The sequence below is a fragment of the Pithys albifrons genome, chromosome 28, assembly GCF_047495875.1.
Source record: "Pithys albifrons albifrons isolate INPA30051 chromosome 28, PitAlb_v1, whole genome shotgun sequence".
NCBI lineage: Eukaryota > Metazoa > Chordata > Aves > Passeriformes > Thamnophilidae > Pithys > Pithys albifrons.
The window spans coordinates 4,529,358-4,555,853 of NC_092485.1; the positions used below are offsets into that span (position 1 = coordinate 4,529,358).

Genomic DNA, 26,496 nt, shown 5'->3' on the forward strand with positions numbered 1-26,496 from the left:
CCAGCACTTCTCAACATCCTTGACTTTCCCACTGGTGTGTGAACAGCAAAGACTCACAGGATTGTTGAGGTTGGAAAAGACCTTTAGGATCACCCTGAACCCAGTGGGAGCACAGGGATGCCCTGGGAAGGGTTTGTTGGGCAGAGAAGGTTCATGAGCACTTGGCAGGGCTATTGAACAAATACTTGAAGCCCAGCTCAGAAAGGATGACACCTCATTTTAAGGGAAAAGTACCTATTTCCCATCCTGACAACTGAGGTCACAAGGAAAACCATCACAAAACTCACTTAGGCAGCCCCAGTTCCCCCAGCAGCGCCAAATCCTCCAGCAGCCCCAGTTCCCCCAGCAGTCCCAGTTCCCCCAGCAGCCCCAGTTCCCCCAGCAGCCCCAGTTCCCCCAGCAGCCCCAGTTCCCTCAGCAGTCCCAGTTCCTCCAGCAGCCCCAGTTCACTCAGCAGCCCCAGTTCCCTCTGTAGCCCCAGCTCCCCCTGTAGCCCCAGTTCCCCCAGCAGCCCCAGTTCCCCCAGCAGCCCCAGGCTTTGCATACCATCATCACTGGTGTGGTGCTCAGCTGTGACATCCTGCACAGAGTCTTCTGTGGAGGCTCTCTCTCCATGAGGACTTTCACTGCAACAGAAGGGACAGGGACAGTGCTTTACTCTGGTGGGAATTGAGTTTCCTCAGCACAGCAATCAGATATACCCAGAAACATCCACACTGGGAGTCAACATTCAGGTTTCACTGCAACAGACACTTCTGCAGTGTCTAAAAATCAAGGTAAATTCTTATTTGATCAGCCAGCCCAGACACCTTGGTCACCCTTCTTGTGTGCTGTCAACAGTCAAACTTCAGCTCTTACAGCCTGGACCTGTGGAGATGCTGAGCAGTCAGACAGCAGGGACAAGCTGGGTCCAGCTCCTCTCTGCCATGCCAGGATTAGTCCCTCAGCTCTATTCTCCACTGCTCTAATTAGCTCATTAGATGGCTGATGAGAAAGCTGCCACTTCCTGGGGGAAATAATTTTTTCAATTCATGATGATATTTCCAGGTCTATGTTTGTCATCTCCCTCCATCCCTTTTATCAACCTTTTAAACTGTTCCATTCATTTCACTGAACAACTCCCACAGCCCCATTAATTGCCTGTAAATAAAGATTCCAGAGCACCTAAACTACCAAGAGGACTCATTTATGTTTGGCAAGAACAAAAGCTTTGAAAGGATCAATAGACAACAAGTGGCAACCAAAGGTTATGTTTTTGTAAGAAGCTCCACAAGCAGCTCCCTCTGGACAGGAGCAGAAAGGAAGCTGGAAGAGGATCCATTGCCTCTCCCAAGCAGCTCTGCAGAGCTGCTGCCAGCTGGCAGCCCTGCCTGCCCTGCCTGCTGCTCTCAGGAGGGAAAAAAGGGCTAAAAAAATACTGCTCACTCTTCATCTTACCAGACACTGTTGCTAAAGAAAACTCGTTTGCTGCCCTCTCACACTGCAACTCCTGAAAGGTGTGTTTTTAATTCTCTTCACACAGGAATAACTTCATCCCTCTCTGTGGTCTAGCAATGGTTAAAATAAGTGAATGTGGATGCACAGTGCTCTCCCCCTGGCAATCTCCCTCTTTTAAAGAGGAGAAAAACAGAAAAAGGAGAAGGGCTAAAATGTTTGAAAATTCTGGTGTCTCGTTCTGCTTAATCCACAGGTCACCAAGCTGTCCAACATCTCCTGAGTCAGTACCTCTGGAATCAACCTTTCCCATCCTTTGCAAAGCCTTTGTGCTACTTAATAAAGTTTACAGAAGAATCTGCAGCCAAATGGAGGCTGCAGGAGGCAGGAAGGCAGCACAGAGGGCTGAGGTTTCACACAGGCTCTGAAGTCACACCTCCCACAGAGCCCAACGCTGCCCAAAGGCCATGGTGGGGCTGTGCCAGGGAGGGTGGGTGGCATCTCAGGGAAAAGTCCTTCCCCCAGAGGGTGGTGGGCACTGGACAGGCTCCCCAGGGCAGTGGGCACAGCCCTGAAGCTGCCAAAGCTCCAGGAGGGTTTGGACAACACTCTGAGGGACAGGGTGGGATTTTGGGGTGTCTGTGCAGGGCCTGGAGTTGGGCTGGATGATCCTTGTGGGTTCTTCCAGCTCAGGACATTCCATGATTCATCCAAACAGTATCTCCTCCTCTGCCATTTGCACAGTCTCACTTGTGGGTCTCCTGGACTCTCCCTGTGCAGCCTCAGCTGGACAGACAGACCCATCACAGTCCAGGCCTGACTCACAGGCAGAATTTCAGAGTTTATGGCCAGCTCTGCCCCCTGCCCTGCCCTGCTGTGCCCAGGGGAAACTGCCCCACAGCTCTGCCAGCTCCAGGCAGGGGCTGTGGTGCTGAGCCCCAGCAATTCCACCCCAAAACACCATCTGGGAGCTCCAGGAGGACTCAGCCCATCCAGTGGCACTGGGATGCCCCAAGCACAGCAGGCTCTGCTCCCTGAGGGCTCAGCTGAGCCCCAAGGATGAATTCCCTGCTGCCTGCAGGGTAAGGAGCCCACGGGCAATAACTATGGAAATACCAGGACTATGAGACAGCTGGAATGGGAACCAGATGCTTCTTCCTGGCTCCCAGCAGCCTCCCCTCTACCTTCTCCCCTTCCCTGACTCACAGGGACCCAGGTCAGGGTGCTTAGGAAGGGCAAAGAAGCAAAATCAAATGCCTTCATAAAGCTGATCTCACCTTCCAGGCCATTGAGCCTCCCCCACAGTCACACTGAGGCTTCTCAACACTGCACATTTTTATTGCCTTCACCTTATGGCACAAAACCTCTTGTCACAGTTAATGTGTTTCCTTGAGGTCATAAATATTATTAAGTTGGGCTTGGGTTTTTTTTCCCCTTACAGTTCTTTCACATATAACATCAGCTAAAAACATCAGAGTGAAGGGTAAAATTAAAGAGAATTTCCAAAAGGTCTTTTGGCAAGTCTTGTGCACACAGCAAAGAGTTGAGAGGAGCCTCTGCTTGCCACACATAGGAGGAGTGAGCTGATAGTTACAGCTGCTCTGAAACAAGCCTTGCTCTGTCACCACAGTGGCTTCATTTAAAAAATGTATTTATTTTAGTCCATGAAAATAATCATTTGCATTCCTGGGGCATTGAAGGAGAGAAGGAGCAGAGGGGAGAAGCAGGACACAATTTAACATTCCTCATCTTCAGAGGGAGAGAGCAGCTTGGCCAGGAGGAAAGCAAACACCTCCTTTCCTTCCCCCACTCCCCAACCTTCCACCCCAGATGACAGGAGCCGCTCTGCCTGAATTGCTTCCAGATGTGGCTTCAGCCTGAACACACTGCTGGGCCTCTGGAGCTTTGGGCTGGATGGAAATGGGGATTTTGCATTCCTGCCTCTTCCCTCCCCCACCGTCAGTGCTGCCCTGAAAATTATCCCAGTGCCACAGCCTTGGAGGTTCAGCTGCAAGTGACCCCTGTGTCTGCAGCAAAGGCACTCCAGACAAGCACAAAGAAAAGGCAAAAGCAGGAGGGAAAAAAAACAAGAAGGAGGAAAAAAAAATCCAACAAAAAAAGATTGATTTTGGCAGCTCCCAAACCAGAATATCCAAGAAAATCCTCAGACAACCTTGCCCTTCAAGATAAGTGAGCTGGGTTTGACAACTGAATAGCTACTTTATACCAGCCTCTTTCTTTTAAGATGATGGCTCTCCAGAAATACCAGAGCCATCTTCTCTTCCATAAAACAGATTTCTGCAAGGCTGGGCCAGATGCTCCAATCCTGAACTAGACCATGGAGGGCTCATGACTGTAACATTCCAATCCATAGATAAATATCCACCCATTCCTCTTCTCAGTGGAGTCCATCATACCAGTAATCCTCTGTGCTTCCCCCTCTGCTGTAGACTGGACCCTCCAGCTCCCTTGGTCCTGGGAAGATGTTCTCATGTTGGATGATGATGGTTTTGATCAATTCATTGACATGAGCTTGGCAGGAGACTTGGTCGTGCCCTTCAGGCACCGACATCAGTGTTGGCCCGAAGCAAATGGCTAAATTGTAGGGATCCATCATGTTTTCTTCACTGAACTGAGATAAACTGTAACAAACAGAAGTGAGAAGGAGAGTGAACAACAGAAAACATCCTCATCATCCTCATCCTCTGCTGCAGAACACACAGCTGAGCTCAGAAATTTCTCTGGGCTTTTTGCTGCTTAAAACTGATCAGCTTTAGCTCCTTCAGGGACATGAGAGCTCTGGACCCAGGGAATAAATGAGATACTGATGGCATTTACAGAGAATGAAACACAAACCACAGAGTCTGAAAGACTGAGAGTATGTGAAAAGGCCTGAGTGCTGACTTTATAAGGGGAGCACATTAATCTGTCTTTATTCCATTATTATTGCTCTGAGCCCACTTGCAGCCCAGCACTCAATACCAGAGTCACAGCAGGTCCATCTGACATGGATGTGCATGGAAAGAGAGCAGGTTTAGATTGGATATTGGGAAGAAATCCTTCCCTGTGAGGTTGGGCAGGCCCTGCCACAGGTTGCCCAGAGTAGCTGTGGCTGTCCCATCGCTGGGAGTGTTCCAGGCCAGGTTGGACTGGGCTGGTGGGAGGTGTCCCTGTCCATGGCTTTAAGGTCCCCTCCAACCCAAACCATCCTGAGATTCTCTGACCTTGAGTCCCTATCTCTGGAGGGATTTAAAAGCCCTTGGGAACATGGGTTTGTGGTGGCCTTGGCAGTGCTGGGGGAGTGGTTGGACTCGATAATCTTGAAGGTCTTCTCCAAACTCAAGGATTCTGTGTTTATCCCAAGTCCTGCAGCAGAGCCCTGGTGCCCTCAGGGATACTCACTGATTGAGGAATGCAAAGAGGTATCTCATGACAATCAGGGTGGTTTTTGGCAGGTTCAGAAGCACCTTCCTGACGTGCAGAGCTCTCTCCTGTAAATTATCCATGGCTGAAAGGAAGAAAGAGCACCAGAGTCACCATCTCACCAACCCCACAACCTGCCACTGGGTCCAATTCACTGTGATGGTTCCCTGTTCAAACTGGGCAGCAGGAAGAAGGAATTGTGCCCATTTTTGGGATGCTCCAGCACTGCCCAGGTGGGGAACACAAAGGCTGCAGAACCTGCTGGCAAAGCCTTGGACAGTGAAGGTCCCTGAACACGTGAAACTTCCCTCCAAGTTCCTTCTGAGCGTGGGAGCCCTGGATGTCATCTGTTCCACCAGTCCTGGCACAATAACTCATTCAAGGCTGCTCAGAAAGGTGGGTGTTTAAAAAAGAAACTCTGTAACACTTCAAGGAAAATTAACATAGTTAAGGGGTGAGGCAAAAAGCTCTGTGTGCAGCAGCCTACTGAGAAATAAGTGGGCAGCATAAATCATCTCAGAAGGGAGAACTTATTTGGAAGCAGATTTTATTTTTCCCATAATGTGAATTCAACTCTGCAAATGCATTTATCAGGAGCAGAAAACCACGAGCCTTTTTAGCAGCAGTTACCCTCTGCCTGACTTCAAAGGCTGCCACCACAAAGGCAACTCCTCTGCCTGGACAATGGAATCATTCTTCAGTTCTGGAGGACATGGCACGAGCCAGGCCATTTAAAATGAGGTTGTTCACACAGAAAACCCACAAACAACTCTCTGCCTATCAGAACCACCTTTAGAAACCATCAGAAATGTGAACAGCTCAGCTGTGACTGCCCTGATGATGGAGATTCTCTAACAGGAGTCAGAAGATGGTCCCTCGTGGTTATGAAGCTGAAAGGAACACAAGCACTGCCTTGTCAGCTCAGGAGGGCACACAGGACATGGCAGCACACCCGGGGAAAGCAGACAGGGCACCAAACCCTGCTGGTCATCCCTGCCTCTGAGAGGGCCACTCTGACATCTTTTGGTGACAAGTCTTAGAGATTGTTTTACAGAAGGGAAGGTTTTTGCTTTATTCCCTTTTAAAAGAATCCTGTCACAAAGCACTGCCTCAAAAATCCACGACACAGACCTTAAAATCTTATTAATTTCTATCTCCTTCCTCACTCATATCAGAGCAAGGATGGCTGTGCCCAGGTAACTGCCCAGACTGCCTAACACAGTGCAACACAAACCCAACCCAAATAACGACAAAAAGCTCATTTTGGGGTCAGGAAAAAGGGGGAGGGAAGGAAGAAAAGTGGGAGATTAGAAAAATCAAGCCTATTTCTTGTTATATACTTACTGACACAGGCAATGAGATCATGAAAGATGTCCTTGGGGAAGAGGGGGTGCTCCAGCCCTCGAAAATAAAGCTTCAGGACTCCTGCTATCGAATCCATGTCGTGGTCATTCTGGTCCCCAGCCAAGGGATCTTCCCCTTCGTGACAAGCAAAGAAAAGCAGGCAAGAAAAATCAGAATACTGGAGAAAAGTATCAGAATACTGGAAGGATGCACCTCTGCAAGAGAAAAGGATTTATGTTAATCCCACCTACTCCAACTGCACCACAAGCAGCAGGAGGCAGAGAGAGATGTCTGTGCTGAGCTGGGAAGCTCTGACAGCAATCCCAGGAGACCTGGGACATCTCTCAGCAACATTTCAGAGAGCAAATGGAGCTCCTGGAGCAGCAGTGACACTCCCAAGGGTTTTGGAAGGGTGTGAACATCCCAGATCCAGCAGGGAGGTGAATGTTCCATGGGGCAAACTCCCACCTGCAGCTGAGGGGGATGCAGAGGACACACCCCCACACCTGGCTCAGCAGCTGCAGGTGGGGGGAATGGGGACAGCATTTCTGGGACAATTTGTGCTGCAGATATGCCACAGTTTGTCTGTATCACCAAATGAAAGATGCTCACTTAAGGAGTTGTCCCCCAGGGAAAACTCCCTATCAGACATAATTAGATTTAATGATGGGGCAATCCTCAAATTGGAGCTATATATATCCATTATGTGACTGAAATTACCAAAGCTTGCCTATTATCTTAATAACACAGGGGATAATAAATGGGCCCCTCCAAACTGGAGCGTTATCCCTGATATTAACAGCCACCAAGGGCTCTGGATGGAGTAATAAAATGCAGGGATGTTATTGTTAACTTTGGCAGTTCTGTATATCATTGGCTTCACAGAGACAAGTGAGATGAATTAAAAAAAATCCCCTTTTCATTTCTGCATGTCAGTGCTGGAACAAGTGGTTATTTTCCCAAGCTGACTGGTATTTCTTTATATAAAAAAAGGGTCTAAATCTTCTATCAAACCTTCACCTGACTATGATCCACATTTCTGCTCCCTCTGTGCTTGAGGATTTTAACTCTCAGGTAGGTGGAGGTGAGGACAGGTGACACTGCACACCACATTTCACACGTGTTGTTCATCAAACACCTCTCCTCCCAAAAGCAAAATAAACTTGCTATGCCTAATTAATTACTGCTCCTCTCTTCCAGCAGCAAGCACAGAAACACACTGACTGTATTCTTGGAGAGTGATGCATTTGGAGGATGAACACAAGGCCTGTTGTTCCCAGTGACCCAGGCAGGGCTGGGGAGTTTTGCTGCAGGAACTGCCTGAAGAGCAGCTCTTGTGAACCTGCTCTGCCAGGGAGAACAGCCCAGCAAGGAGCTGATGAGTCAGGAGGCTCCCAACTGCTCCCTGCCTTTGTGTGCAATGCTTCTGCCCAGAGAAAATCAACTCTATTAAAAGCTGCGTCAAATTAACGGTGTCTTGAAATTTATTCTCTCCCTTGCTGATATTTAAAATAAATGTAACCAAGCTGTGCCTCCACAAGGTGGAAAATTTCATCCTCTATTCACCAAGGGTTGGGGGAGAGGGGAGGAAACTGCAGTTACACCTAATAATGAAATTCTCCTCGTCCTTTAGTGCTACAAACAATCAATAAGCTATCAGACATGAGAGAAGATTGAATTCAGAGTATTTATTATACAGGCACTCTACAAGCTACAAAGCATAAAACCAAACAACTGAAGAATTCAAGGTTAATGAGCACTAGGGAAGCGTTTGGGAGAGACTCATTTAGGAAATACAAAAAGCAAAGGAATAAAAGAGAGCAAGTTGCATTCCAAACAGGCCATTTCAGAGGATTTAAGCAAAGTCATACATTTGGCAATCAGTTCTGAGATGCTGAAATAGCTCTTCCTTACCTCTCTCAAATGCATTTTTTATGTCATTCACTTCAACTTGTGACCCAGACACTCGGAATATTCCTTCATGCTGCAAACCTGTAAGACAACAATGATGCTGATAACAACAAGGGGAGATAAGATAGATTAGATAAGGTGGCACCTCAGAATCACAGAATCATAGAATTGATTGGGTTGGAAAAGACCTCCAAGATCATCAAGTCCAACCCTTGGTCCAACTCCAGTCCCTTTACCAGATCATGGCACTCAGTGCCACGGCCAAGCTCAGTTCAAAACCTCCAGGGATGGGGAATCCACCCCTTCTCTGGGCAGCCCATTCCAATCCCTGAGCACTCTCTCTGCAAAGATTTTTTTCCTGCTCTCCAACTTCAATTTCCCCTGGCAGAGCTTGAGCCCATCGTGCCCCCTTGTCCTATTGCTGAGTGCCTGGGAGAAGAGACCAACCCCCAGCTGGCCAGAACTTCCCTTCAGGCAGTTCCAGACAGTGCTGAGGTCACCTCTGAGCCTCCTCTTCTCCAGGCTGAACACCCCCAGCTCCCTCAGCCTCTCCCCACAGCACTTGTGCTCCAGGCCCTTCAGCAGCTACAGCTGATATAATAAAGAAAAGGACACAGGCAGAGGGATGCTGGTTTAAAAGCCACTCTTTTCCTCTCTGCCCAGGCACACACAGAATATGTAAAACCAGAAAAAATATTAGCCCTTCTTCCTAACCTGCTGCAGTAACTGGGTCTAACAGCCACGTTATCTTCCATCCTGGGGGATCCCCACAGGATTTTACAGCCCACAGAAAGTCATAAACTATTGAGGTACCAACCAGGAGTAAAACATGGCCAATGCCACAGGAAAAATGTTGGTTTTGCAGGAGCAGCCTCTTGAAATGGAAGTGTTTAATTCCCCACGAGCCAGGGCTTAGGACAGGCTTTAGGACATTCCTGTTAAAAAGTGAGCCTCAGGGCCTAAAGGGAGTGAGTGGTATCTATGGATGAGACCCTTATTTTGCAAGAAATAAAGGGATGTTGTGGGAAGAACAACATTCACAAGGTCAGTTAATTAGAAAAATGATTATACACATAATACCAGCAATGCAGCCAAAAACGTCATTAAATCCACTTATCAAGTAGATGAGATGTTCCAACACAATCCCATCATAACAATTTTCTTGGTACATGTAAGAGGAGTAAAACTGCCACCAATTCACTAATGAACAAGGGAATCAACTCCCATTCCCTCCAACCTTTCCAGGGGAGATTTTCTGAAACCAGGAACGCTGCGATGGCTTTGTTGGATTTATAACAGAATCATGGAAAGTCCTGAGCTGGAAGGGACCCACAAGGATCATTCAGTCCAACTCTGGCCCTGCTCAAACAACCCAAAATCCCACCCTGTGCCTCAGAGTATTGTCCAAACCCCCCTGGAGCTCTGGCAGCCTTGGGGCTGTGCCCACTGCCCTGGGGAGCCTGGTCAGTGCCCACCACCCTCTGGGGGAGGAACCTTTTCCTGAGATCCAACCTCACCCTCCCCTGACTCAGCTCCAGCCACTCTCTCAGGTCCTGTCCCTTGTCACACAGAGCAGAGATTGTTGCTGCCCCTCAGGATGAAGCCGCAGACCCTGTTGAGTCTCCTTTTCTCCAGTTGAACAAGCCAAGTGACCTCAGACACTCCTCTTATGGCCCCTCCAAACCCCTTCCCATCAATACACCAAAATAATGCCCCTCAATAAGAAACTCTCCTGGGTGCACTTGTGGCCTCTCCATTCTCCAGGGGGTTTTATCCCATTGCAGTGTGATGACCACAGCTGCAGAGGGAGGAAACAATTCCCAGTGCAAAGAAAAAGAATGGAAATCACATTCATCCCACCCCTCCACAGCAAACCCCTTGGAAATGTCAGGCCACCTCCAGCAAATCCATCCCTGCATGGAAGTGTGCCAGGAAACTGCACCAGCTCTGCTGCCTCCTGGGGAGCTGCAGAATAAAAACACAAACTCCAAACTGTGCCTTGCACCACACTCTGACATTCTGTGCAGAAACCAGGGGAGTCTCCTGGAAAATCTGAGCCAGCTCAGGAATGTGAGTGGGAAAGGGGAGATCTGCTGGCCCTGGTGGTTTATTCTGCATCAATTCCCATTGCAATGGGGGTTCAGTGATTTTTCCAGCAAATATCCAAGTGGGGCCTTAAAGAAGGATTGTAGCACTTGGTTCTTCCCAGGGATGATGAGAGTGGGGCTCTAGATTATAGTTTCCAAAATGGTAATGAAACAAGGAAAATGGAACAGGACCTGCTACCTGGCTCTGCATCTTGGGTAATGAAGACAAATTCAACCTCTTTCTACATCTGTTAATTAACAGCTGTTCCACACACTCCTAACAAATGATATCAATTAAAAATGAAAACAAATTACAAGAAATGTATAGCATTCAAGGCTGTGGAGTTCAAAACAGGCATAAATCATCTCGCTGTGGCACTAAGTGAGCAATTAATTCACCACTTGACCTCCCACACTGAAATACTCAGAGTGTTCCTCCTCCTCTGGGAAGAGGATGATTGTTGTTGGGGAAGGCCACACTTCAGGGCTGAAAGGGAGGTGAGGAACGAGTGGCATCTCTGGATGGGACCCTTATTTTGCAAGAAATAAAGGGATATTGTGGGAAGAACAACATTTGCAAGGTCAGTTAATTAGGAAAGTGATTAGACACATAATACCAGCAATGCAGCCCAAAAGTCAGAGCCACTTTGTTCATGTTGCAACCTCTGGGGTTGCTCTGCAGGAGCAGCATGTCCTGAGCTGCTCTGAATATTTTTTGTAAGGTTTCTGCATCCCTGTGGATTGTACAGAACTGCCCCAGGGCACCTGGGGAGCCCCAACTCACCGTGTCTGCTGATGAACCTGATGCAGCTCTCCACCACCAGGGGAATGGCCTGGGAGGAATCCTGCCCAGAGAGACATGGGAAGAGCAGTCAGGAGGCAGAGATGATAAAACAGGGGGAAAAAAAAAGGAATCACACAATCACAGACTATTCTGAATTGGAAGGGACCCACCAGCATCATCGAGTCCAACTCTTCAGTCAATGGTCCATACAGGGGATTGAAGAATAAAAACTAGGAAAGGTTGGACTCTGCACACCAACCCCCCCAACTGGCTCTCTCATAGAATTTCCAAGATCCTAAAAGCAGCTCTAAATTAGCACCCCAAGACAGACCTTGTGAACTGAAATTCCAAGCCAAATTTTAACTTTGCAGTATCAACAAGAGATAATTTTTAGTTTTCCCTATCTCAAAGAAACACATTTTAGCCCACTGGCTACCAACAAGCAGCAGATTATCCCCAAAGCTGGGGACACAAAGCCTGGCTGTGGAAGTCTTTATTCCACAAAGGCACAACAAGTGAGCAGTTACAGGTTTAATAGCATTGCAGTGGGATTTCAGGGAAAATAAAGGGAATGGGGACAAAGAGGCAGCAGCAGGAATCCTGTAAACCAGGGCTGTCCAAACAGCTCAAGGCTGTTGGGTGGTTTTGGTTCCAGGTCTGTGAGAACAGGGAGTAAAATTAATTTTAAATTTTAGCAGGGAAAATGGTTGAGGCTTTGAGTGATTTCAGTCCCTGGATGAGCAGACACGACCAGGACAGGACTGAAGAGCTCCATGGAGGAGAGGGAGGGATAAAACCATGTTTTCCACCAATCCTGCCCTCCACCCAGACCCCCCAGCCCTGCTGGGACTGAAGGAAATGTTCATTACCTGCTTCCTCACCGTGGAGCTTCTCCTGCCACTGATGGTCAGAACCACCCAAGGGTGCAGGGGGGAAAAAGAACAAAACAGTCAAGAGGATCCTCCAGCACCACCAGCTCATCCCTCCAGCAAAACCAGCTCATCCCTCCAGCACCACCAGCTCATTCCACCAGCTCATCCCTCCAGCACCACCAGCTCATCCCTCCAGCACCACCAGCTCATTCCATCAGCACCACCAGCTCATCCCTCCAACACCACCAGCTCATCCCTCCAACACCACCAGCTCATCCCTCCAGCACCACCAGCTCATCCCTCCAGCACCACCAGCTCATTCCACCAGCTCATCCCTCCAGCACCACCAGCTCATCCCTCCAGCACCACCAGCTCATTCCATCAGCACCACCAGCTCATTCCATCAGCACCACCAGCTCATCCCTCCAGCACCACCAGCTCATTCCATCAGCACCACCAGCTCATCCCTCCATCAGCACCACCAGCTCATCCCTCCATCAGCACCACCAGCTCATCCCTCCAACACCACCAGCTCATCCCTCCAGCACCACCAGCTCATTCCTCCAACACCACCAGCTCATTCCATCAGCTCATCCCTCCAGCACCACCAGCTCATCCCTCCAGCATTCCCAGCCACAGAAGGAGGGAAGGAGCCACACATCCAAGTCAATCACAGTGACAAGTGTCTCACTCAATTTATGGGACTCCAGAAAGATTTTAAGTGACTTTAAATCACTAAAAAGCCAAAACAGGCACCGGGGAGCTCTGACAAAAGATTGCCCTTGACATTTTAATTCCCACCATACGGAATTCTGTGATCTGGAGCTCCTTGGAGAAGATGAAGTTTGATATAAATTGCACAGAGCTGCTCCCTGGAAGAGCAGGTGGGAGCAGCCTGGTTCCCCACTGTGCTTTTAACAGCTGCTTTATTACAGTTTTGATAAGATTTCAAATAAATAAATAACACAAACCCCCCTCCAACACCAGCACACACCAGCCAGGCTAAGCCTCTTCTGTCTGCTCTCATTTATTGATGTTGGTGGACATGAATGGGAGAAAACAGAGGGAAAAGCTTTGCTTTGCCAGGATTTCTCCCCTCAAAATTTATTACTGGGGTTTAAAATTCCTTTAGTTTCTTGTAAAAATGAAGCACGAGAGATAATAGCAGAGAGGCCCTAAGGTGTCATTCCAGCCAATTCCCTGCCAGGGCAGATGGCTGCAGAATTATAAATAAGGGGATTAGAAGTGTGATTTTTAAAAAGACTCTACAATGTGTTAATTTGGGGGAAATTCCTTCTATAAAAGTCAAAAACACTGAATGAAAACCACAAAATCAGATTCCATGGGGCTGTCACAGACAATAAGGTCGCTTTTAAACTATTACCAGGAATCATTCTTTGATATTTAAAACTGTTTCATGATGAATAATATTTTATTATTACAGATGTCAGGGTCTAATTAGGACCTGTCAGCTTTGCTTTGCTGGGAGGAATGTGAACAGTAGTAATGGCTCCACACTGGTAGTAATCACCTTCCTTTTGTTAACGAGGCAGGATGATGCACAGCCCCTACTCCAGCTCCTCCTGCCCAGCAGAGCCCCTGGATCCATCAGTTTGGAGATGGAGGTTTGTTATGTTTTATAAAAACCCCATCAGAAGCTCAGTGATGGTTCTGTGATTGGTGCTAATTATAAATGAGAAGTTTATTCCCCACGAGCTCCACACTGTTGGATTCCACCTGCAGGCACAGCAGAGTGGGATAAAGGGTTTCCCAAAGGGATAAAGGGTTTCCCAATTTGTGTTATACAACTCCATGCACCAACCATGTGGATAAACCCTGCAGAGTCCCAAAGAAACAGGGATTTGGTAATAAAAGTCTTAGTTTGAAAAATGTTCTCTGGGTTCTCACAAGTTCCCATCCCATTCCTGATCTCAATGCTCAGGGGCAAGAAAAAGCATTTGCTTCTGTATTAGCACAATCCCTGCCCCATCCCTGGAAGTGTTCAAGGTTGGACAGGGCTTGGATTGTGGAAATACCTTTGGAGCAACCTGGGCTGGTGGGAGGTGTCCCTGCCTCTGGCAGGGTGGGATGGGATGGGATGGGATGGGATGGGACGGGACGGGACGGGACGGGACGGGACGGGACGGGACGGGATGGGATGGGACGGGACGGGACGGGACGGGACGGGACGGGACGGGACGGGACGGGATGGGATGGGACGGGACGGGACGGGACGCGACGGGACGGGACGGGACGGGACGGGACGGGATGGGACAGGCTTTGAGGTCCCTTCCAGCCCAAACCACCCTGGGATTCTATCCTGGGATCCTAAATAATTATCTTTTTCTAACAGATCCAACTCCTGGGCTGGTAACTGATCTGGAATGACCAATCTGCATCAGATTTTCCTTGAAAATGTAATTCCCTGAGCCACACCCACCTGGCAAGGGCACAGTCACTCCGCTGACCTGGGGAGGAAAGAAAACCAGCATTAGGAGAGAGGAAAGGAAAATGCTGGCAGGATCCTGTGAAGGCAGTTTGGGAAGGAGATGGAGGAGAGGAGCCAGCAGTGAGGCAGGGGCAGCTCTGGGGGGCTGCACAGTGGCTGATTCCCCCCAGGAGACCCCCAGAGTCACAGCTCCCCCAGCACACACAGCTGGGGCTGCCCCAGGGTTGGCTCTGCACAGTCCTGGCTTTGAGAACCAGCTCCCTGTGCATCCTAATTGCTGATTTCTGCCAAAAAAATGGGCTTGTCAACCTCTCCCTCCCTCCCACTTCCCAGGGGAATTGGTGGGGCAATAGATTTGCTCCATAAAGCCCCTTAGGAAGATTGAGAACATTCCCAAATTGGTGGGGCAAGAGATTTGCTCCATAAAGCCCCTTAGGAAGATTGAGAACATTCCCAAATTGGTGGGGCAAGAGATTTGCTCCATAAAGCCTCTTAGGAAGATTGAGAACATTCCCAAACTTGTGGGGCAAGAGCTTCTGCTCCATAAAGCCCCTTAGGAAGATTGAGAACATTCCCAAATTGGTGGGGCAAGAGATTCTGCTCCATAAAGCCCCTTAGGAAGATTGAGAACATTCCCAAATTGGTGGGGCAAGAGATTTGCTCCATAAAGCCTCTTAGGAAGATTGAGAACATTCCCAAACTTGTGGGGCAAGAGCTTCTGCTCCATAAAGCCCCTTAGGAAGATTGAGAACATTCCCAAATTGGTGGGGCAAGAGCTTCTGCTCCATAAAGCCCCTTAGAAAGACTGAAAACATTCCCAGATTTGTTAGTCCACAGTCTGAACGTGCTGGCATTGAACTATTCTGAGTGACAGACATTAAATGGTATTTTCCACAAACATATTTATAAAAACATTCCATTCACTTGCACTGAGCTTGCAAGGAAGCAGCCAAAGCTCAGGACTTGCTAATGCAGCAGCATCTCAAACATCACAACAAGGAGGAAAAGGAGGATGTGCTGCTGGGAATTGTGCAGCCACATCTCTGGCTGCTGTGGATTATCATCAGTGAAACCACTCTGATTCCCAGCAGCTGAAAATCCACCTTCCCTACAGTTGTCTTCCTGCTCCTGGGGCCATGGAAGGATGAAGGAGGGGAAACAGCTAATTGCTGATGGCTGACAATTAGCTGAACACATCTTGATAGCCACTTCTCTCTCCCCACTTAAAGCCAAAACAGTGCATAATTTACATGAAAATGTTATTCTGGAGCAGAATTTCCAGCCATCTGTCCCCTTTTCATCATTGAATATTCACACACAGAAATTACATGGCTGTGGCAACATCAAGGGGCTCCTGCATTAGGGTGACAAATGTGTACAGTAGGCAGGGACATAATTACTTGGAGATTGGAAAACTGCTGCTATTTTTATGACTGGAACTTGTCATCTTTAGATTAAGGCAATTTGCACAACGACTAATAAATGTCACCTGAGGAATGGGGGCAAAGAAGAATGAAAATTATAACAGCCCCCTGAATTTTCCAGGCACTGAAGACATTCAGCTGTAGGAACATTTTTCACTAAAGCTTCTAAACATGCTCTGGGGATGTGTGAAAGGGATTTTATTTGCCTATTTCCCAATTAAGTGACATTTTATGGATAAGCCTAAGCACAGGTTGTACCATAACCTGCTCATGTGCTTTTGGAAGGAGATGCACCTCCCCCTTACTCAGCTCCTTTTGATCTCACAGATGACAGAGGGGTTTTTTCAGAGGCTGCTGGAGCTCCCCTTGGCACTCTCTGGGTCCCCTCCCAGAGCCACTGACAGAGCTCTGGGTTGCAAAGCAGATGAGGAAAACAGAAGCAGCTTTTAACTCCATGTAGCAACACAGAAATCACATTTAATTTCCTCTCCTTTGCCCCCACCACAGCCTGAGCAGGGGGCAGGGGGCAGGCAGGTTAAGAGGAAATAGGTCTTGGAATGCAGGGGTCAGCTCTGCTCCAGGAATGGGATTAGTCACAGGGCAGCACTGCTGGCACTTGGACATACTTAGAGGAAAATACCCCAAGGACACACAACTTTGGCTTCATCCACCTTTTCTCTGGGACAGCTGAAGGGATGAAAAGCTTGAACCACTAAAGCTCAACCCAATGAACATCCTTCCCTTGCCCTCCAGTGGTTTGGGTCTGATAAACACGAAACTCTTAATTACTGGAGCAATGAGTATTTTAGTTTTATAGAGCATTTTTCAACTGAAAGCAAAGCACTTCAAAGCCCACATGCTGGGTAAGTTTTCATCCCCAAGCTTTGCACACCATAAACTGTGGGGAGCCCAGCTCAGCTCCCCAGCACAGCCCCAGCCCTGCTCCAGCACAAACCCAGCCACGAGCTGAGCCATTTTTCTGACCTGACATTTAGACTGTTAAAACCTTCTCCTCTGCAAACACAAGGCAGAGAGGTTTCTATGGAAACTTGGATGCATAGTTTAAGTGTTTTTGGCCAACAGAATTTGCCCATACCATGAAGGGAAAGAAATCTTCCTTTGTTCTGACACTACCAGCAAATGCACATTCAGTTCTGGCTGCTGCCCCTTGATTAACCCTCTAGACAGGCAACATATTTGACATGCTCTGAAATCTGTTTGCTGCTCCCCTAATAAAAGCCTGGGCTCACTCACACTGGTTTGGTTTGGTTTGGTTTGAACCCACAGAGGTGAGAAGCAGCAAAACTCCCACGAAAATGAAACTTCTGAGCAGCCCATCAATACTTCCCAACTCCTCAGCAAACTGCAGATCCCAAGGTTTGCCCCGGGAGGGATTAGGAAGGGACAAGCAGGAGGTGTGGGCACGGGGAGAGGGTGCAGGGGTGGGCAAAGCCTCCCTGCAACACTAAGGGAGGCACATTAGTGCCTCATTAAGCATTTTGTGTTCACCATTAATCAAGCAGCCATGTGGGTCACTTGGCTTCTCCATCAGCAGATCAGGGAAATAAATCCATAAAACATGAGGATGGTCCTTTGCAGGACTAACCCAGCACTGCCAGACTCTGCTCCCAGTCCCAGCAGGGCACCAGCCTGGCTGGGGCAGGGAGGGGGGGCCACACTCACTTTCTCCCAGGGTCTTCTGCAGAAGGTCGTGCTTGGCTTGGAGCTTCGTTATCAGGTTCCTGCCCTCCAGATACTCCTTCATTTTCTGGGGAGGTGGGAGAAAAACAGCACCATGAGTGGCCAGTTCATGTCTTTGATTGCATCTTTATGCTACTTGATGCTGAGCACAAGTCCAGAACGACACTGAAATTCCCAGTTAAAGGAGAGATTAAGTCCTGGTTTATCTATGACACTGAAATTCCCAGTTAAAGGAGAGATTAAGTCCTGGTTTATCTATGACACTGAAATTCCCAGTTAAAGGAGAGATTAAGTCCTGGTTTATCTATGACACTGAAATTCCCAGTTAAAGGATAAATTAAGTCCTGGTTTATCTATGACACTGAAATTCCCAGTTAAAGGAGAGATTAAGTCCTGGTTTATCTGTGACACTGAAATTCCCAGTTAAAGGATAAATTAAGTCCTGGTTTATCTATGACACTGAAATTCCCAGTTAAAGGAGAGATTAAGTCCTGGTTTATCTATGACACTGAAATTCCCAGTTAAAGGAGAGATTAAGTCCTGGTTTATCTATCTGGGTAAGTCTGAAGCTCAGCCCATCCAGAGTTTGAGTCCAAGAAAAGCTGGACCTGTCCTTGGGGGTTTATCCAACCTCACTGATTCTGTGATTGCAGCTTCTGTATATGCAGTGCCATTCCTACAGTTCCCCTGTGCCATCAGCTGCATGTTGGGCACGTTTGGAGGTGCCACCCACCCCAGGGGGGCTGCAAGAGCAGCTCAATGGGCAATCTGTGCCCACCTCAAGGGCTGCCCTGTGCTTGTTCTCTCCCTTAACCCCCCTCTGCCTGCCCAGCACTGGCTCTGCCTCCACCCTGGAGGGCACACAGGGTTGCAGGGGGGGCACAGACACATCAAATAAAGGGATTATTTCAGTTATTATACAGTCTTGCAGGGGTTTTTCCCAGTTCTTTGTGATTTTTCACAGCACTGCAAAGGCTGTTTTTTTCACAAGTCTTTCATCTCCTGTTTTGCAGTTCAGAGCAGTTTTGTTTATCCTCACTGAGCTGCAGCACATGAAATACTTTGCTGTATTTTACATAAATCCACATAAAATACTCTGCATGTACAGTAGCTGTCCATGCTATAATTGGGGCATATTTACACTCAAAAATACACAAATAGCACATAATTCTTCCCATATCACAGACCATTCTTTAGAACCATGAGACTCTAAAACCATTCAATGGTTCAAAAATGGAACACAAAGAGAGGATTCTCATTTAGCAACGAAATGTTCTCATTCCTATCATTAAATCCCAGAGTGGTTTGGGTTGGAAGGGACCTCAAAGCCCATCCAGTGCCACCCCCTGCCATGGGCAGGGACACCTCCCACCAGCCCAGGTTGCTCCAGGCCCTGTCCAGCCTGGCCTTGGACACTTCACTGCCTTTCCCCAATTCTATCCACTTTTTTCCAGTTCTGGTCTAGGATTGTCAAATGAGACTGCAAATATTTAAGGTAAAAAAGGGTATTTTTAGCAACGAGAGTGTTTGTCCTTTGTAGGTCACAACAGCAACTTCTGTGCAGGATGTAAAGGACCAATAAGAAATACACACATAAATAAAGAAATGTGTATATACATTTATATCTACACACTGTGGCAGTACTGAGGGTGAGGAAAAACCTTCCAGGAACTGAGGAAGTTTCCCTGAGGGGTCTCCAGCCCTGGTGTGCACTGACACAACAAACAAAAATGGCTTTAATTAACTGCCAAAAGCCTGTGTTTTATGTCCCTTTGGCTGACAACATTGGAAGAAACATTTCACAAGAATTAAGTCCCTTTGGAGAGCCTCAGCATTTCCTGCTTCCTACATTAATCCTTCATTTTTGTTGTTGTTTTGGAAGAAAACAGGAAACGTGATCACTGTGACAAAAAAATTAATCATGCTGGGTTTGGAATCACCAATCCCCAAGCCATAACTAAGTCTTTTTCTCAGTCACTTAAACGTTTTCCATCAAATTTTGACAGAAGAAAACATGAGTAAAAGCTGCAAAATTACCAAGAGAATGAATGTGAGGTGGGGCTTGAGGCTAAATGTGCTTTGGGAGGTCTCAGAGTCGTGGTGGGGTGAAGGGACAGGAGGGTTGGAAGGCTCAGCTCAAAGATCAGCAGTTCAGGTTGATCTGGCAGAGTTAAGCCCCACTTTGAAGCAGATCTGAACACTTAAGCTCAGCCTAAGGTGGCAGCAGGCAGGGAGGGCAGGCAGGGCAGACACAGTGCTGGGACCCCCAAGGCTCTGACCCACCATTCCAGCTCCAAGGTCATGCTGAGAACATCACCAGGAGGAAAAAAAGAAAGTTCCAATGCAGTGAAGTCCCTCAGCAGGGTTTTTTCCCTTTCCTCACTGACATTCTGTACTCTGCCTGTTCCAAGGATGCTTATGAAAAAAACACACAATTTTCAAACAAGGCTTCAGGCTCTCTTCAAGGAATTGCAGAGACCCATTAGCACCGGATTTTTGGCACAATAAACACAGTCAAAAAACAATAATCAGGCTCCAGGAGAACTAAGGATTTCACTTCTGGCAGAGCACAGCTGGAGTCAGACTGAGTGCAATCAGAACAAAGCAGCAGAAAGGTCCTCAAGCCTCGTTATTTCTGCCCTGTGACAACCAGGGGGTGAAGAGCAGTTGTTGGGCAGAGCCAGGGAGCGTTTTGCTCCTACAGAACCAAACAACTTGGACAAGCCCAAACTCATTGCAGGGTTTTCCCAGGGAGAACCATTGTCAGGTGACATAGGGAAGAACTGAAATGCAAACCAACTGTATCTTCCTTCCTTTGGAGACTGTAAAGGAAAACCAATTCTCCTTGTCTGTCTCCAAAGCAGAAAGCTCAGCAGTTTTCCTCCCTCTTTACAGACTCCAAGAACAACTTCAAACCAGGCACTTGACCTGAAGCAGGGGGCAAATTGGATCTGGCTGAGCACAGGACAGTGGCACAGTGGCACACCCAGCATGGCACTGCTGCAGGACTCATTAGCAGGGGGGTAGATCACACTCACCACTATCTCAAGGGCTTGGCAATAATAAATTCACATTAATTATAAAGCACTCCACAGAATGAGCATTGCTCTGGCTCTTCATCTCTCCAGAGGAAAAAACCCCATGTCATCTCAGGACTAAAATGACCCCATTTTCGAGGTAAAGGAATTAAATGTGCACTCCTCAGGTGGGGCTGAGTGCCAGCTGTGCCCTGAGGAGCAGCTCTGCCAGCCCCAGTGCCAGGCAGCAGCACTGCAGCCATGGCAGCAGTGCCACATCCCTGGATTGGGGCTCTGCTGCTGCTCCTCAGGTGGGGCTGAGTGCCAGCTGTGCCCTGAGGAGCAGCTCTGCCAGCCCCAGTGCCAGGCAGCAGCACTGCAGCCATGGCAGCAGTGCCACATCCCTGGATTGGGGCTCTGCTGCTGCTCCTCAGGTGGGGCTGAGTGCCAGCTGTGCCCTGAGGAGCAGCTCTGCCAGCCCCAGTGCCAGGCAGCAGCACTGCAGCCATGGCAGCAGTGCCACATCCCTGGATTGGGGCTCTGCTGCTGCTCCTCAGGTGGGGCTGAGTGCCAGCTGTGCCCTGAGGAGCAGCTCTGCCAGCCCCAGTGCCAGGCAGCAGCACTGCAGCCATGGCAGCAGTGCCACATCCCTGGATTGGGGCTCTGCTGCTGCTTCCCTGCTCCCCCCACCTGCAGCACTCAGTGCAAGGCAAGCTCTGCTCTGCTCTGCTCTCACACAGGCAAGTTTAAGCTTCTCTTCTGAATACAAATCTCCCTTCAAACCCCAACAACACATCCATCAGAGTGCAGGGATATGCCTGGTGGAAACACAGATCATTCCAGTGTGGAGATGCTACAGTGAATATCCTTCAATTAAATTCCCAGCACTCTGTGGCCAGTAATGCAAAACACAGAATTTCCAACCTAAGTTATATTATTATGGAATATTCTTTTAAATTACTATTTTTTTTTGCAGTTCATACCCTCCAGTTAGCACATGATAAGGTGAAGGGGATTTAAATCTCATTTTTGCACTGCACTTTGTTTTCATGCCCTGCCCAGCTCTGCCCTCTCAGCCTCATTAATTCTCAGCTGAGCCCTGAAAAAGCTGCTCTTTAGAGATTCCAAAGCTTGAAATCTTTCTCAAGGATATTTCTAAGCCTGGCCAATAGCAGATCAATCAGCACCTGACCAGGCTGGTTGAAGAGGTCTCTCCAACTAACACCAGGAAACACAAGAATATCCCCCCCAGATTAAGCCTTGGATTCCTTCTCCTATTTGAAGTCCCAGCAGTTCCTCTCTAGAGAGGGAATGCTTCGAGTTCAATTAAAAATCACTTTCCTAGTTCCATAACCCTGGGCAGGGTGGTCAATCCCTTCTTAATTGAAGCAGTTTCTCCCCCCACTTCTCTCAATAGGCAGTTTCACCTTCTACAAAGGGTTTGGAATATTTTTAAGTCAAGGCCTGATGAACCACCAGCTACTGCAATTGGCAGGAAATTCAGATTTTTAATAAGCAACACCATTCTGGGAAGAAGAATGTGAGGGATGTTCCATACATAGCAAAAGATGCTCAAAGGAATGACAAAATAACCAGGATAAGAGCCATGAATTTCATCTGCTAATCTGAAATATTTTGAAAATTGAACCAAATTCAACATTTAACATAAATCTGATATAGGAAAAAACACACAGTCTGGTATGAAATTCAATATCACAAAGCTCTTACCATCTTGTAAAAAGCTCTGACTCACTGAAAAGCTGTAAGCTGAAATTGTAAGATGATAATAACAACTAAAAATGAAAGAGCTAAACATCCTTTTAGTTCCTATTAGTTTTGAACATTGGTATTTACAAGCCATTAAGTTCTTTCTCAGACAATTCCTTTTCAGATGCAGAAGAAATGAGATTTTACACTCTTTATCCACAGACCACATTTGCATCAACAAAGGCATCCCAAGGTATTTGCAGAGAATTGAAGGTACAGGTTTTTAGAACCCAAAATGCTTCCTCTGCTTGCCCAAAAAAAAGGACAAAAATAAAGTGTTTTTGTGAGACAAGAGCATCATTTTGCACTGTCTTGTGAGTATAATTCTAAATATATCACACTGAAAATTATAGAATGGTTTGGGTTGGGAGGGACCTTAAAGTTCAAGTCATTTCACCCCCTGCCATGGGCAGGGAGACCTGGTGGAACACCAGCCCAGGGTGCTCCAAGCCATGTCCAACCTGGCCTGGGACAATTCCAAGGCAACCTGTGCCAGGGCCTCCCACCCTCCCAGGGAACAACTTCTTCCCCAAATAAAAGACTCCTGAACTGCTGCAGGGGAGCCCTTACTGTGAAGTAGAACTGCTCTGTCTCCTGCTGGTTGGCCCTTCTCTTGGCAATGCTGGGCTTGCTCATGAACGTCTCCGACACCGTGGACTTCACAGACTCCATGGAGTTGCTGTACTGGAAACAGTCCGAGACATCGAAGTCCTCTATCGTGACTATGTCCTGGATTGTCTGCAGAGTGGCCTCCATGGTCTTCTTCACCTGCCCAGCAAGAAAAGGAGAGAGCTTCAAAACAAAGACATGTGTTGTACAGAAACAGCAGAGCAGAAAGTCCCCTGGAGCTCTTCACGATGAACAGACATTGCTGGTTCCACGGCCTGCCATAATTAGGGGTGAGTTGTGCTCATTAACAGCTCAGTCCATGCAAGCCAAGGGCTGGAGCACAGAACCTGCCAGGAGCAGCAGAGCAGTGGGATCTCACAGGCTGGGAGCAGGGGGAGATGGAAAAGCATTTAACCTCAAAGCAGAGTGGGGAACAAAGATGATCTAATTGTCTGCTGGACCTGCATCTACTGAGCATCAAGTGTTGGGTATTCCAAACAGGACTTGGCTGCAATTTCATTTTTACTGAAGATAAATCAACTTCCTAAACATAAAGGAGTTGCAAATTTTACCCAAGGAGGATTAGAAGTCCTTGAACACAGAGGTGCAGAGGTCACACCACTGATATTGTCTTCTCATCTTAGATGACCAATTAAACAAAACCCACTATCACTTCAGACTGTGCAAATTCACTGTCATCACTTCAAAACATTAAATTTCTCTTTTTCTCTTAACTATCCAAATACAACTCGTGCAACACAGCCAGTCTTATCAGGTGAAGGATGGGAAGAGAGATCCATGGAGGTACTTTAAAGGATCCCCTGCACACACTGAGCTTTCATGTGCTTTAATCTTGAGTTTCAACACAAATCTTCATAAAAGAGGATCACAGCAACTCCATTCTGCCATAACTAGTCCCCAGTAAGGACTGGAAGTGGCAAAGAGGGTTGTTGATTTTTGGTTGCTCCACTGACCTCCTCATTTTCAATCTTCAGTGTGGACAACCTGGACTGCAGCTGCTGACACCTCTGCACCAACTCACTCTGCACAGGCTGCTGGGCACAGAGCTGGGACTCCTGCAGGGGAAACAGCACAGCTTTTAGAGGGCTGGGATAGAAACACGTGATCCAGAACATTCTAATTGCTCACTCAATTATTATACAAAAGCAGTTCTCAAAGTCCTTAACTTCAGAAGTTTGGAGCTCTGCATTTCAACCCGTGGCAAAGGTCCATGTTCTACCAACCTGCAGTTCCCTTCCTGAAAGGAGTGAGCAAGAGAGAGGGTGGGAACACCAAAAAAAACTAGAAAAAATGAGCTTTTTTCAGTAATGTAAGCTCCTCCTGTGTTTTTAAGGTCTGAAGGTGCTTTATCAAAGGTACTGGGGTAAATCATGGCAAATATGATGAAGAATTTGGTTCTGTGTTTCAACCAGGCACTCTGGGACAGGGGACAGGGGGCTGAGCTTGCTCAGCTGAACCACCTGTACAGCAGCAACAGGCACAAGTCACCATTTAACACATTCAGGGGAGTTGAAATGAAAAAAAGAACAGGTCAGGGACCTGTCAGACATACCAGAACACTGAACTTCCCTGTGCTGCTCAGAATTACTCTTGTTCCACAGCATGAGGCAGCTTTACCCTTTAGTTTTGTTCTGCTTTTTTGTGGGGGCTTTTTAAAAAGGAAACACTGACCTCACTGCCTAAGGCTGTTTTTTAAAGACAGAAACTGGAATTGGAGTTTCATCACACAGCCCATCATATATTCAGTGTGGTGTGAGACCAGCAGCTGCATTATAAATACTCATTTGGCCTTAAGAACTACCAAGATAAATGATTCAGTGAATGGGAGCTGTTTCTGAATGACTGACTGCAGGTAATTCCTTTTCTTCCCACGATCCTACAGGATGCTACCAAAGCACAGGAAAAAAAAACCTGGGAAAGGTCATTTGCAGTCTGAGGGTTTCACTTAAAATGGAAGAGACAAAGAAGAGCCTGAAGCAGTGATTGTAATTCCCAGACTGAAAGAAGAGGCTGCAAGAGACCATCCCTCAGCCTGTGCTCAGTGCTCAGGGATAATGCAGAAACCCAAAGCAAGTGACCTAAATTAGCACATTGTACATGTGTTCCCATTTAGAACCAGTTCCAGCTTGTGTGACTTTGAACAGCTCCCAGCTGAGCAACCACATCTTGATAAACCTCCGAGGAGAGGGATTTTCATTGCCAGAAATGAAAGGGCTCTGACAGCCTTGTCTCACAAGGAGGATGCAGAAAGCACCACTGGAAAGCATTTGTGCTCTGAGATTGCACACTGAAAATGCAGCAAAAAATCAGCATTTAAGAGTCTTATATTGTCCTTTCTAACTTCAGGGTCTGTCTCAGAGTGCAGGAATTGAATGAAAGGTTAAAAAATTTCATAGCCACATTCAGTATGGAACTTAATTTTCATCTTCAGTAGCTTTGATAGCCAAAAAGAGCCAGTAAAATTCAGACACCCACACCAGGAGCCTCTGCTCAACCTGTCCATCATCTCCCCTGGACCTCCCAAACCCGGAGCCAACCAGGTGCCCCCAGAGCAGGTCCATCCACCAAGGACAAGGCTCAGAACCAGGCAGAGCTGGCAGAGCCTGAGCTGGAGGAGGAGCCCCCACTGACCATGTCCCCCATGTGTGGCTGGAACTCAAACTTCATGGGCGGGCAGAAGACGTTGTTGTACATCTCCATGAGCCTCTGCTTGTCGCTGTTGGCGTCCAGGTTCTCCACGGCGTTCTCGATGGCGTCCAGCCCCTCGTGCTTGGACTGCTCCAGGTTCAGCTCAGCCGACAGGAAGGTCCTCAGTGCCCTGTTGAGGCTGGCATGGTACCCCAGGTCACAGCACTGCTGGAAGAACACACACAGCTCCCTGTCAATGAAGGGCACAGTTCTGCAATGGAAGGCAAAGCATTCCCAAAGCCTGGAGTTATAAAGATGGACAACAAGGTGTGGATATTTTGGCATCCTCTGGGTACCAAAAGGGCACAAGTTCTTCAATAGAAGTCAAAGCATTCCCAAAGCCTGGAATTATAAAGATGGACAATAAGGTGTGGGGATTTTGGCATCCTCTGGGTACCAAAAGGGCACAATTCTGCAATGGAAGGCAAAGCATTCCCAAAGCCTGGAGTTATAAATGTGCAGAACAAGGTGTGGGGATTTTGGCATCCTCTGGGTACCAAAAGGGCACAAGTTCTTCAATAGAAGTCAAAGCATTCCCAAAGCCTGGAGTTATAAAGATGGAGAACAAGGTGTGGATATTTTGGCATCCTCTGGGTACCAAAAGGGCACAATTCTGCAATGGAAGGCAAAGCATTCCCAAAGCCTGGAGTTATAAATGTGCAGAACAAGGTGTGGGGATTTTGGCATCCTCTGGGTACCAAAAGGGCACAATTCTGCAATGGAAGGCAAAGCATTCCCAAAGCCTGGAGTTATAAAGATGGACAGTAAGGTGTGGGGATTTTGGCATCCTCTGGGTACTAAAAGGGCACAAGTTCTTCAATAGAAGTCAAAGCATTCCCAAAGCCTGGAGTTATGAATGTGGAGAACAAGGTGTGGGTATTTTGGCAACCTCTGGGTACCAAAAGGGCACAAGTTCTTCAATAAAAGTCAAAGCATTCCCAAAGCCTGGAACTATAAATGTGGAG

The 26,496-nt window shown here is 47.6% G+C and overlaps 1 protein-coding gene across 3 annotated transcripts in view; it reads right to left on the reverse strand.

Moving 5' to 3' along the window:
• SRGAP2 (SLIT-ROBO Rho GTPase activating protein 2) overlaps nt 1-26,496 on the reverse strand; it is a 113,411-nt gene that overhangs the window by 15,887 nt on the left and 71,028 nt on the right. For 2 of the 3 annotated variants that reach the window (XM_071578413.1, XM_071578415.1), the window contains exons 8-19: nt 25,475-25,699; nt 23,797-23,898; nt 22,784-22,981; nt 17,412-17,496; nt 14,296-14,323; nt 11,853-11,883; nt 10,984-11,044; nt 8,116-8,193; nt 6,202-6,336; nt 4,837-4,942; nt 3,852-4,076; nt 547-626 (exon numbers count right to left, since the gene is read on the reverse strand). In XM_071578413.1, coding sequence (XP_071434514.1) covers nt 547-626; nt 3,852-4,076; nt 4,837-4,942; nt 6,202-6,336; nt 8,116-8,193; nt 10,984-11,044; nt 11,853-11,883; nt 14,296-14,323; nt 17,412-17,496; nt 22,784-22,981; nt 23,797-23,898; nt 25,475-25,699 — 1,354 coding nt within the window. The remainder of the gene's footprint in view (nt 1-546; nt 627-3,851; nt 4,077-4,836; nt 4,943-6,201; nt 6,337-8,115; nt 8,194-10,983; nt 11,045-11,852; nt 11,884-14,295; nt 14,324-17,411; nt 17,497-22,783; nt 22,982-23,796; nt 23,899-25,474; nt 25,700-26,496) is intronic. The other variant, XM_071578414.1, reaches the window with a different exon arrangement.